The following is a 13,296-nucleotide window of genomic DNA, read 5'->3' as shown; positions in this document are numbered from 1 at the left end:
CCATTCAACATATCCAGATAAAACTTTGCACGAATAGTGCCTTCGAAGTTTGTCACCTTATGACTAAAAATTGTCCAAATTGGAGCAAAACTTTTCAAACTTCATAGCCTACAACCGACTTGTTACCGAAAATATTGGTCAAGGTGTAAGATATATAATTGAAATTAGGGGGGAATAAGAACGTTAAGATAGGAAGATAAGGAAAAAGAAGCTTCACACTATGGAAAGGCATAAAACAAATGCATTACTGTAGCTAGATATTATATCATAGAATGAGCCATAATTTCATTTTTAGTCCAAAGACTTCTCAATCCATGTAGTAGGTACATACAAGTAGATAAATATTTTTAGATTACAGAACGGGATTGCTAATTTATTCTTTCCTCTTTTTATCGGTTTAATGGTAGAATTATATATACTACGCGTAAGTTCACTTTTGTATTGTCAATGCAATACTACTCTAATTCAATTCATCTATTTATATAAATTACAAAAATAGAGTGTACGATAGCTCCTTACCAATACTTTTCTTGGAGCACAATTGGCATAAAAAAATTAGTGATTTCATAAGCTATAAAAAGGCGGGACTTCGTTTACCATGGACGTTTCTAGTTAGTTATCGTTAGTTTTGTCCATGTCGCAATCTTGTACTCTTTCATTATTGCAAACTGCTAAAGTTGAAAAAAATTTAGACTATGCGCCTAACTCAGGTCACAAGGTGTGGTAATACTTACCTACACCAAGACGTCCGCAAACAAATATTTTCATTGAACTGAAATTTTTGCTCGGACCACTAACTAACACGTTTGCGTGATTTTCAAGAGTTGTTGTAATCTTTTCTCGCTATATAATTCATTAGGTTAAAAAAAAATCGGCAGAGTGCTTAAAATGTTTGTAGAGTTTATTTTTTACTACGTGTTTATCATAAAATACATTTCTTTCTACTAGCCTTGTTGTAGATCTGAGCTACAGAAAGCTTCCATGTTGGATAAAAATATTTTATGATAGATGTGGAATATTCAAAGCATAAGCTCCACACAGATAAGGGTCAATCAGCTGTTCACGTTAGAAAAGATCTCGCTTTCTGATTGACGTTGTCATCGACGCTTCTTCAATGATTCGGATTAAACAAAATAGAAGCAAAATATTTGTGGCCTTAAACGAGCTCAAATTCGAGAGTCCTTCGATTTTCAAACACATGACCCTTACTACTCTTAACGGGCATCTCTTCAATATATCTAAACCTGATTTTTGCTTTATTTACTATACTGTATGTTTCCACTCTGATATTATAACTGGTGCTGCCAGATGTTTTTTCTTGAATAAAAATACATTTCTTTCGATTTTTATAAACTTTATTTTCTTTTTATACATATGTATCGTGCACATTTTATGTCTGTTTGAGCAAATTTCATATTAATTACTAGAAAATGTGTAGAAAAATACTTAACTAGTTTCACTTTGCGCTTATTCGTATGAAAATAAATATCTTATGTTTTCCCAAATACTCTTCGGCTATTACAGCTAATATTTAATATCACAATCTTATAAGAAAAACTTAACTATTATATAGACATTTAAAATTCTATGTTATGTAACTTATTATTAGGTATAAAAATATGTTTATTTTGGTGTTTGTGTCACTTTTATAAAAGTTTCTTCTAAAATTTTGGTAGAATTTTTTTTTATAAAGTTTTTTTTTTAGTTTAGAGTCATTTAATGTTGATATAGTTTGTTTTAGCAACGTAGAACTTTTTACGCATTCAAAACTATTTAATAATTTTGTTTTAGATATGAATTTTGAAATTTCAGCATTTAGTCTTGTTTTAGTTTTTATTATTGTTCTTTTTAATACTAATTGTAAATACTTGTGTATATAAATTTTTTTTGTTTGCGTTTTTTGTCTTTGTTAGTTAATAATAGTTTTGCAATATACTTTCTTTTATTTTTTTTTGTTTTATAAAGTTTTATTAATTTTTTCTTCATTTATTTGGTTTTAACGTCATCTTTTGCTTTCTGTTTTCGTTGCATTGTACTCTTGTTAGACACATACAACCATGTTGCTATTGTTAACACGTATATATTTAAAAAATATTTGTTACAAAACAAATTTTGAACAAAAATACTTTTTTAGAAAATCGTTTTTATAAAAAGTATTTTTGTTATAGAAATTGATTTTTTAAGAAAATTTCTTCTTCATATGAATAATTTTTTATTATCAGTATTATTGTTTTTTTATAGTTTTTTTTTTTTAAATATTTTTTTTAATAAGATTTTTTACAAAAACTCTTATTTGCTTTGATAAAAGCTTTTATTAAAGCAAATTCAAATACAAATTAAGTTTTAAAAAAATTATTATTTTTTTTTCAATAATTACATTACAATTAATTTTTTTATAGTTGAGTATAATTTTGTTTCTTAAATTCTGTTTTAAGGAACAATAACGTTGTGATATTTCGTTATTTGTTTGAATTTCGTTATTTTCACAATTTAAAATTTTTTTTAAAATAATTTTAAGTATACAACCGCTTAGCTTTATATAATATACATTTAGCAATTAATTAGTATTGTACTTCGTAGTTTGTATATAGTTTTGGTAGTGATTTGCTGGTCTTCATAGTTTACAACAACACAAAAAGTTAATTGTTGTTGCTTTTTGTATAACTAAATCCTCTAAAATTTAATGAAAATTAGCCTAACCTAACCTAAAAGTCCTACAAACGAACTAAAATCTTGCTTACGTATTAAGTTGACTAGAGTTTACACTCATTTCTTTGGTACTCCTCGGTGAGAGAGAGATTGAATTGTTTACCTTTAAACTAAACTAAATTTTTTACTGCACTGTTTCGCCTGACTTTCCACGAACTTGCGTTAAATTATAAACTAAGCAGCAAAATTAGATTATCTGCACGATAGGTAATAAAACTAACTGAGATCTATATGGAGCTGACTCTACAAAATCCTGAGAGATATTTGTAAATATGTTTTAACTAAATTAGTGATTAGCTCTTTGCGTTTCCATGACTAGAATTGCTCGTACTATATGCGCCTACTATCAAAGTTAACCTAAAAACTAAGCTAAGCATAAGATAAACCTAACCGAAGAAGCCTGATAATTGAGAAAACATAAAATGGCGTTTGGCGAATTTCGTTTACGGTGCGCGAAAATGCCAAGCCAACGCTTTAAAACTAATCTTTGGTATACTTAGCTGCAGAGCCAAACGAAGCAAAACAAAACAAAACAAAACACGAAAAAAATCCTAAGCATTTAAGCATTTCGAACCGAATGGCGTAAAACTTAAACATAACTTTCATAAATGAAAACATACAAATCAACCCTTAATGGCTGCACTAAAAGTATTTACAAACCGCCACCCAAACACCCCAACACCAGCCCACTCACGTACATACTACTAACACTCGTTGTTACATGTTCGGCCACCCTCGCCACTGTCAGCTCATTACCAAGAAACACCGCGCTACACTATTTACTCTAGAGCCACCTTACCGACGCACACTTGCACTTACACTATGCGCACGAACAGGAATACTAATCAACCAAACGAGCGACCGACTGAGCGATGAACAGCGAGCAACGACCCCTCGATCTAGCAATCAGCGTAACCCTGCAATCAGTGCGCTAGTGTGGTGTGCTGAATCACCGAGGCACAGTTCCGTAAGTTCGTCAATGCGGCAGCTGCTATATTCTCCTCCTCCGTCAAGCCGGTCTCGACAATTTGCAAGCGGCCATAACCCGCCGTCGAGCTAGAACTGCTTGTTGTGGACCGCACGTCGTCTTCATCGTCTACATACTCGATATATCCCCCATTGGTTGTGACGTAACTAATCACCTCTTCTTCTGCAATAGTGCCATTATATGAATGCAAACTCGAAGCTGACGACGATGCTGTCGAGCCGGTATATGACGGATAGGAACTGCCCATAACTGCAGTGGATGCTGTTGAGAGACCACCATCGGCTATGAGCGCTGGTGTTTCTTGCACGGGGCCGCTGACACTTATCGTGCTCGTCGTACGTTTCTTATTGTGGGTCTGTTGATGTTTACGTAGGTAAGCCGCGCGTTTGAAACGCTTGCCACAAATGTCGCAGGGATAAGGCAGGTCCGCAGATTGTTCGTTGAGCCCCGCTGTGGTGCCGGTTTGTGAGTTATTATTTGTAGTATTACGGTTCTCTTTACGTGAAGCACCGGCATTATTTGCATCGGTTTTCTTCGGTTTATGCCAACGGCGATGTGAAGCCAAGTTTGCGGGACAGTTAAACTGTTTACCGCACTCAGGGCAACGATACTCGAGCAGCACGATGCAAGCGCAACGATGACGTGCCAAACCGAATGCGTCATCAAACTTGATGCGACACAACTTGCATATGTAATCGCCGATTACATTTTTAATGGCGGCCAATTCGGCCTTGGTCTCTTCGGTAATCTCGACTATATTGTATTTGGGATCAATATCACCATTGCTATACTGCATTGTGCCATCGGTGATGTCCTCTAGTGGACGTATAATGGTCCCCGATACAGGCGAACTCGTCTCTTCGTCGAACTTTAGTTTACGCGTTGCTTTGTTTTTGGTGCTTTTAGTTGCAGGCGGTTGAGCTTTAACCGTCTTCGGCGCTGTATCGGTGGCCTTAATGGGTTTCGTGGGCGTGCAGTCGCGCTTGTTAGTCGGATGTGTGGCAGTCTTTGCCAATTTAGCGGGATTCTCGCGTGCCTGCAATGTCTTTTGCGGCTCCAACACTGTAAACACTTGCTGCAGAGCCTCCTCGTCGAGTATTACTGCATGCTTACGTTTGGTAGGCGTTAGCGGTGGTGTTATGGGTTTAGCGATTTGTGTAATGGTGACAACAGCCTCCTCCGTTTGTGGTGCGCTGTCTTGCACGACATAAACTTCATTACTAATGGGCACTAATGAGACCTCGCCGGTTTCACTAAACACCTGTGACACTACCGTCTCCTCACTGGGTTCTGTGTAGACTTCTGCGAATGTGGCGGCCATAGGTACATCGTTGGCTAACTCTTCGCTGTTATTGTTGTTAGTAGGTACTGGTGAGTTCGGTTTCACCGAAAGATCTAACGGTGTTTCACACTTAGCTTTAAGATTCAGGTAACGACTGCGATACTTCGGCGGCAACGAGGCGACCGTTGTGAGCAGACCTAGCCCGTGTGGCATCTGTCGGCTAGCCATTTGTACGATGCTGTGTTGTGCGCCAGCCGTGGCCGTAGTCGTAATCGTAGCCATTGCACTTGTTGGTGTATATAAAAAATTTTCTTTTATTTTTTAATTTTGCACTTGAATGTCTTCTTAACTTAACTATAGTTTAACACAACAACAAATAGTAATGAAACCGATTTAACAACCATTTAAGCAATGTTGAACGATGTGTGTGAGTATGAGTTATCGATGCGTTGTAAATAATCAAAGAAATTATATAGTTATGTATGTAGTCAAAAACAAATTAAACCGAACAAAACAAACAGAATTTAACTGAACTGAGTGTATCTGTTGCGATGTTGCTGTGTGCCTTTTGTTTCCTCCTGTCTGGGCCGACGTCTATACTGCGAATGACTAACAACACATCCTGGCGCGGCTATTTATGCAACGTCACCGGCAACGGCGCTGTCGCCGTAGCAGTCAACGGGCGCGTTCGCTAGCGTTAACGCAAACGCCGCCTCAGTCAAAAGGATATTGCACAGTAACGCAACGCCACAGAAAGCGAAATTGAAATCATACTCTAGCGCATTGTTGTCAATGTCCCATTGTTGTTGTGTTGTGCTATGTTGTGGCTATATGGCGCACATATTGGAAATTTCATCCCCCGAAGTCGTTGTCCTTTTAGCCCCTTACGTGCGCGCAGGCACAACATACCACACAGTTCGCTGCTGCGTCAATCAGCTAACGATACGGTGGCAGCGGACGTCGACAGCCTTGGCGGCAGCGTGGCGCAACGCTTCACAGGAAAGCCGGAATCTTTTGTTAGCAATCACACACATTAGTCACCCTTTTTTCCGCAATACACACGCGCGCACACACTGATATGGACGTACCAACCCTAGCGCATAGCGCCACTAGTACACCGGCATTGCCACATTACTGACGAAGCTTAGCGCTATTGAATGTGCTTTGTAGCAGCGTCTCAGCGTCAGCAGCGGCATCAGTGAAAGTTCTTTGCATGGCAAGCACTTGGTTTGTTTTGCTATGTTGGCTTTTCATTACTTAGTTTCTAAGCGCTGACGCGCGCTGGCAAGCATTACAGCTTTTTCTTGGTGGGGTAGGTAAGCATGGGCTCTAATGCAACCGTGTGGTTGTTTGCAGACACAAAAAATGTGCCACATAGGCGCTGCCAGCGCTTGGTGGCTACTAGTAGACCCGACGCAGCTTGATGCACCAGCACCACCGTGGTGGTGCCTCATCCACATAAGCTAGCGCTTGCATGGCTTGTCTTTTGGGCAAACAAATTCTACGGATTTATGTGTTATTAAAAGTATTTTCGATTTCTTTTGTTTCCACTTTGCTTGCATTGTGCCCACTTAGTATGCGCTGTTATTGCTTTGCATTGTTTGGTGGCAGTGCATTACGGTTGGCACGTGCAAGCGTAGCAACGGTCGCCGGTAACGTTGTCAAGTTGCCACCCTATTCGCTGATTTTCGGTAGTTTTCCCACAAGGGCGACCTGCAATGCAGCACGAAAGAAGCTCAACGCTTAGCGTAATGTCAGTCCATGTGCGATTCTAAGCTGTCTTCTATGTATGCTTCCCACACACGAATTCCCTACAGAACAGTTCTATGAGAACGATGCGTCGTTGAGCGGCTACACCGGTAGCGTACGCGTACGCGGAAGCTCGCCGAGCGTGCGTAGTCAAGTGGGGGTTGCTACGCTACGTCTTCGCATGTTACAACGGTAGCTGCCTGTTAACCGACACCCGCAACCACCACCACCAACATCACACACATGCAAAACTTCATACACACTCAATCGTTTGCTGTTGCGCTTACCACCGCACTGCACCCACACACCGCGCGCCCGTCCATCTGTGGGTCTATCGGTCTGCTGTACTTTAGCCTTTAAATACGTTGCAGATAATTCCAGCAAATTCCAAATACCTACTTGCCGCTTTCAATAAACAAACAGCATATTCGCAACAATTTCCAACCCTGCCACGCTATGGCCAGCGCCCACACTTGTGCATAAATAAATACATGCTTTCGTGCATGCAACATGCTGCCCTCCCAACCAAACCCTTTATGTGTCCTTCGCGCTGTCTTCGTTCTTCATTCGGTTTCTGTTTAATGCGTTGTAATTTACTTAAAGCATCCCGTTGCCACAAGTTTGTGTGAATTCCGCCCAAAGATATTCTTAACATAAATTGCACTCCTCTCTGCCGTTTGCGTCGCCGGCATCTTTGGTGTGCCGAGCCGCTATGTCAGTCGCCTTGCGGCTACAACCTGGTGCTTATCGCCGAATATGGCACTTGTGCTAACCCCTAAGTGCATCCTTTTATGGTAATCTCGAGTGCCGATGCCTTCTCCCGCGACCGCGCGCCCTGTCAATCTGTTTGCTAGCATGCCTGTCTTGCCTAAACCACCAGCGCGCAATTGTCGCCGTTTGTCCTTCACCGTGCGCCACTTGGCTTTCACCTACTCGCTTTGTGTCGGCGTCTGTGTCGGTGTCTGTGCGTACAAGTGCAAGCGCAAGTGCATCATGTGTTTGTTTGCGCGCGTGTGGACTTTGAGCAGCAACGACAAAAAATAATTAACGTTCGAAATGTTGCATTACGCACCGTTTATGTGGCATAATGCATTTTCATGTCTCAAAATGCTTTTAACAAATCTTCCTTCCCTCCCAATCAACATTACTTTGCAACCCCTAGACTCCGACGCCATCGGGCGCAACCCATTTTCTAGCGCGCGACACACATAAAGATATTAGGCGTTAAACACACCCTCAGGATGCAACACAATTAAATTCTTCACTTGTACGCCCTGAAGCTTTTTGAAAATGAAAGTCGCTCAATTTTGTTCGCATTTATTTCGAAATACCAGCTTTTATTGTATTTATTTGCATTAATTACATTTAATTTCACAGTTTTGCTCGTTATGAAAAAAAATTCACCAAATTTTAAGGTAACAGCAATTGAGACTCGAGTCTGCCCTTCAGACTTTTATGAGTTTGCAGCTGCTGTGAATAAAGGCCTACACAACGATGGGTTGAAGATCTGTGAAATAAAAACGGAATATTAATTAATGACAATTTCAGTAATGGATTTAATACTTATACAAAATATTAAAATTTAATATATTAATGGGTTAAAAGAGTGCGACAGGGCTGTCAGACGCCAACCTGTTTAAAATTTCAGAGATTTCTTAACTCTCCTTATATAGTATTGGGTCGTTCACTAAGTAATTTCGTTTGATGACAACAGCTGATCTTATTGAATTTTTTCGCAGCTAACATCGTACTTAACCGTTACCGGTTCAAGCAAAGCGATAATTAAGTGTTGTGCACGGAGAAAATGTGTTGACCGAACGCCAATGCCAAAATTGATTTGCAAAGTTTCGTACTTGTATATGAGTAGATATTGATATATAATCATCGCTTGCCTTTGCTAGACAATAATAAAGAAAACTGTAAGTTAAAACAAGTAAGGACGGCCTAAGTTCGGGTGTAACCGAACATTTTATACTCTCCCAATTTGAAAGTAGCAAAGGCGGGAAAATACATTCAGGTGTTGTAAAACTAGCTTTGTATTAAAAATTGTTGCGAAAACATTAACCGAAAGATTGGAAATCCCAATTCCAATGTGGACTAATTAATATCGTTTTATGTAGTATATGGAAGCTGGAGTAATATGTGGATCGATATCACACATTTTCAGCATTGAGCTATGGTATTTCTAATAATATACTTCCACTTAACTTTGCTAAGTTCTCTTACATATTGACCGATATATACGGTATAAAGCTAACCGAAAGTTTGAAATTCTTATTTTGACTCGATTTTATACAGTTTTGGCGTTACGATATATCGTTACGAGAAATAGAGGCTCTCTGATTTTCATTAAGAAGCCTCACAGATTGGAAAATGTATAAGGTATAACGTGAAAGCGGATGTTTGAAAATCCTTATATTATATTTAGTATAGGGGAAGTAAGTATTGCTTTATTTCTTCTATTTAAGGCAAGAGGATACGGTATCAAATCAAATAAGTTTGAAAATATTTTTATTAGGTATATGGGGGCTAAGGAAAGTATTGGACCATTTTAGGCACAATGGCATGCTGTCATCAAAAAAAATGTGTCCCCAAATTTCAATACTGGACCTCACCGATTCACTGATATGTTCGGTAAAAAATTAGTCATATGCACTGGGTCCACATATTTGATGTCTGGGTCCCTGTAAAGTTATAGTCGGATTCAACAATTTTTGGGCGTAAGATGAAATAACTTGAAATTTGTGAAAAGTTTTATTCTGATAACTTTATTGATGTTGGATTTGTATACTGTAAAGTGAAAGAATTAGATGGAAATTAGAAGAAGGGAAGAAGGCGTATTTCTCACAGCGTATGATAAAAATAGCTTAGTAATGGTAAATGTGGTTGGAATTGGTCTAGTAGCTCCTGCTATATGGGATTTCACCTAAATATGGGCGGTGCCACGATTATTATCCAATTTTTACATCTGTTCCTATAGAGCCCTTCCCTACCATCCTGGTTTGAAAATAATTGCTTGTGGTGCATATATTCAGTAAGTTATCGCACTTTTAGTAGTTTTCAACATAACTGGGAAGTGGATGTGGGTGTCATCTGATTTTTTTTTCAGTTTAGTTGAATTAGCTTTAAGCGATTTAGAAAATAATGATATATAACTATTTAGAGGCCATGCCTACTTCAAAAAAATGTTTAGCCCACAAGTGTATCTCTCTACTGCGATCCACTATACTAAATTGCAGTTTTGTATTTTAATTTAGTGCTTAGTTTTGACACTTTATAGATTTTCATTTAATGGCATTTTCTAGATGTGGAGGGGTCCAATTACACCCCTTTGCAAAACCGGCCTCCCTTGGCGCTCGGGGAACATATGTAGTAAGTTTCTTCAAGATATCTTAATTTTTTCCCAAGTGATGACTTACATGGACAGACGGACGGACAGACAGTCACCCGGATTTCAACTCTTCTCGTCAACCTGATCATTTATGTATATATATAAATATAACTCCATATCGATATCAATTAGTTTCAGGTAATACAAACAACCGTTAGGTAACCAAAACTATTATACATGTTGCGAGAGTATAAAAACTGTTATTCAGAAACTGGCATCAAATTGAGATTCCTAAAAGTTGTGACGCATTACATTGTGGTATTAATATTACGTATACTTAGGATTAGCTTATACAATATTTAAAAAAAAATCTGGTTCAAATAGACACACAAAGATGGGAAGTACCCATTGAAACATGACAAGGATCCTAACTTTAGACAGACTAAAATACACTTGGCCAGAAAACTCAGAGGATCAGAGGACCTCCGATATAATGGCGGTAAGACTACTGGACTAAGAACTATAAAGCCTTACTATCAATGATGTCAAGCTACTTCGTCATAAGACTAATATGGATGGCTGGTAAAACGTTACCGCTAAGAACTAAAAAACTGAAGACAGGAAAAGAGACTTTTGTGAGAAATATAGAATTTTGAATTTAGGATTCGTATCACAAATCTATGTAAACGAACCCAAAATTATCTGAAGAGAAGACTTCGAATCTTATCGCCATCCAACACCATTGCCGAGAATGGAGCCTATTTTGAAGCAAAAAACGACAAGTTCTACAAAAATTGTAACGGCAAATTGGAAGATCACTATGAATTTGATCGGTATACATAGGTATATGAGGTGTTAAAACGAATTTCATAATTTTTGCATAAAATTTAATGTTTTATTTAGTAAAGTTAGAATGATCCAATTTAGGTCAAATAAACACCCTTTCTTTTGATAATTTATTACTATTTTCAAAGTCATTTCAAAAAGCCGCTCTCATAAAAACCCTCGTACCTACTGCCAAAATATTGGGGCAGTCGATTTTTACAAACTTTTCTTGGGGCGAATGTTTTTACCAGTAAAATCATGCGCCATAAACAGGAACGGGTAATAACTACCCAGGTCCAGACTATAAGGTGGATGCATGAGAACATCTCAACTGAGCTTTTGGTGAGTCACTATCGATGGGTGTGGCCTGTCGCTGTCTTTATGGAACTCAATTCGATTTTAGTTCCATCAAATACAAACCAAAACCTTTCGTTTACGTCAGCTCACTGAGACTAGATCACGACCATTTTCGTTAGACGTTACCTTATGTATAATATAAAGACAGAAAAATAATCCGCAAGTTCCAATGAACTTTCAATAATCAAAGCAGCACAAAATTACTCCAGTATAACTTGAAGCAACTCACATTCGAATTTCGTTTTTTTATATGGATGTGTTTTGTTAGTGCAACAAAATGTTGCAACTTAGTCATATGAAATTTTCTAAGGTCAATCAAATGAAATTAGCGTGTTACAGAGGTAATTTTCATGTTTTGATCAAAATTGAGTACTCCCGCTGGACAAACGCTAACGGTAACCGGAATATTGCATACAGGAAACACATGATAAATTAATTGTGCAAACTTTGAATTATATTACAACTACCTAGCGAAGAATTGCTTAGCTCACGCTTGAAACGGTAAATTTTCGCTGCTCAAAGGAGATGCACGGCACAGCATATGCCCGAGCAAAATTGGATGTTACGCCTAACAGTATGTGTAAATTAATTTGATCGAGTGCACAAAGTGCGATTCAAGGCGATACATGCGGAAGCATGGTGATGCAAAGAGGGCGGAGTGGTGCCGCGAGGAGCGGTGTGTTGGCGTGTGGTTGAGTGTGATGTGGTGTAACAAATCCAGGGGGTGGATATTGTAATGAACTTTTCGACAAACGCCGTTACTCATTAAATAAACCAAAAAATGTGTCTGTGTGTGTGGCACGTATCAAGCAGGACACAGAAGGGGACGGTAATGTCAAGTAATTTTTATTACGCTCAACTCAATAACATGCTTTCGTCCAGCCGCATGCAAGTCAGCGCTCAAACAACACTTGTATGTACATTTCAATATCGCACAGCCACAACCATATTAACAGCAACGCCAAACAGTGGACAGACAGTGACTTGAGAAATCTTTGACAGAATCTTTGTTCACGAATTTTGTGAAAATGATTTCACAAAATTTTCACTCACCCCGCCACACGACCTCTTGGTGTTGTTGCTGTTGTTATTTTCCAATTGGAATAGACCTTTTATGTGTTTACGAAAAAAAAGTGTGGAAAAAAGTGAAGGAGAAACGATTTTGTTGTATTTGATTTTTGTTGTTATTGTCTTTGCAAACCCCTGCTGCACATGCTACAGCCGCAAACCAACCGACCGACCAACCAACCAGCCACCCTTAATGCATTGTTCTAAACCCAGGCGGCTTTGTGTGCTCTGAACGAATTCGCAACCACTGCGCTCCCCTACATTTCACATTTTTACACACTCACGCTCATTATTGTACAACAACATAAACACACATGCATGCAACAAAATAATATACTTGCCACAGTGCCAGACAAACAGGCAGGATCAGCCTTCGAGCGGCTGCACCGGCAACCATCAATCAGGGCCAGAAATCGCAACGCTCGCGCAGTGCACTGAGCCGCTGGCATGCGGCCGGGCGCGACAAACGCTGCGAACTCAAAGAAGCGCGCGTCACCACCGTTGCTGTACTGTATGCGAGTGCACCCCGAACGCACGGCGCTGTGCACCCTCCACCGATTTTGAGTCGAGCAATGCACCTGGCAGAATTATATTGTTATTGTGATTTTTTCGTTGTATGGCAACGAAGGACACCGAAGCCGCACCGCGTCGCGTACGCCACACATGCCATTGTGCAGAAAGGTTTACGTAAATTGCCTACGGCTGTCGCTATTTCTGGCGTGTTGCAACGCTGTGGCGCTGCACCGAACCACCACCATTACGGAAGCAACAACAGCTTCGAGATCCAGGCAGCAAAAAGCAATCACCACCATCAACGGCAACGGTAACGATATCGGCAACAATTGTGACAACAGCGACACCAATCCGCCTAGTGAGGCAGTTTAGACAGTTAGCCTCACATCGTCGGCACAAAGCGGCATGCGGTGCGCGGTGTGCGAAAGGTGGCAACAAGCATATATCGAGCACGGTGAATGCGTTTGCTAGTGG

At 39.4% G+C, this 13,296-nt stretch overlaps 1 protein-coding gene across 1 annotated transcript; it reads right to left on the bottom strand.

Annotated features, from left to right (window-relative positions):
- Nucleotides 1-2,488: 2,488 nt before the first annotated feature.
- On the bottom strand, nt 2,489-5,544 carry nerfin-1 (nervous fingers 1). The gene has a single exon (XM_014239031.3). The coding sequence runs from the start codon at nt 5,259-5,261 to the stop codon at nt 3,633-3,635; it is 1,629 nt and encodes a 542-aa protein (XP_014094506.3). The 5' UTR covers nt 5,262-5,544; the 3' UTR covers nt 2,489-3,632.
- Nucleotides 5,545-13,296: the final 7,752 nt, after the last annotated feature.

This window comes from Bactrocera oleae, chromosome 6 (genome assembly GCF_042242935.1).
Source record: "Bactrocera oleae isolate idBacOlea1 chromosome 6, idBacOlea1, whole genome shotgun sequence".
NCBI lineage: Eukaryota > Metazoa > Arthropoda > Insecta > Diptera > Tephritidae > Bactrocera > Bactrocera oleae.
This window is presented reverse-complemented; position numbering and strand designations above follow the sequence as displayed.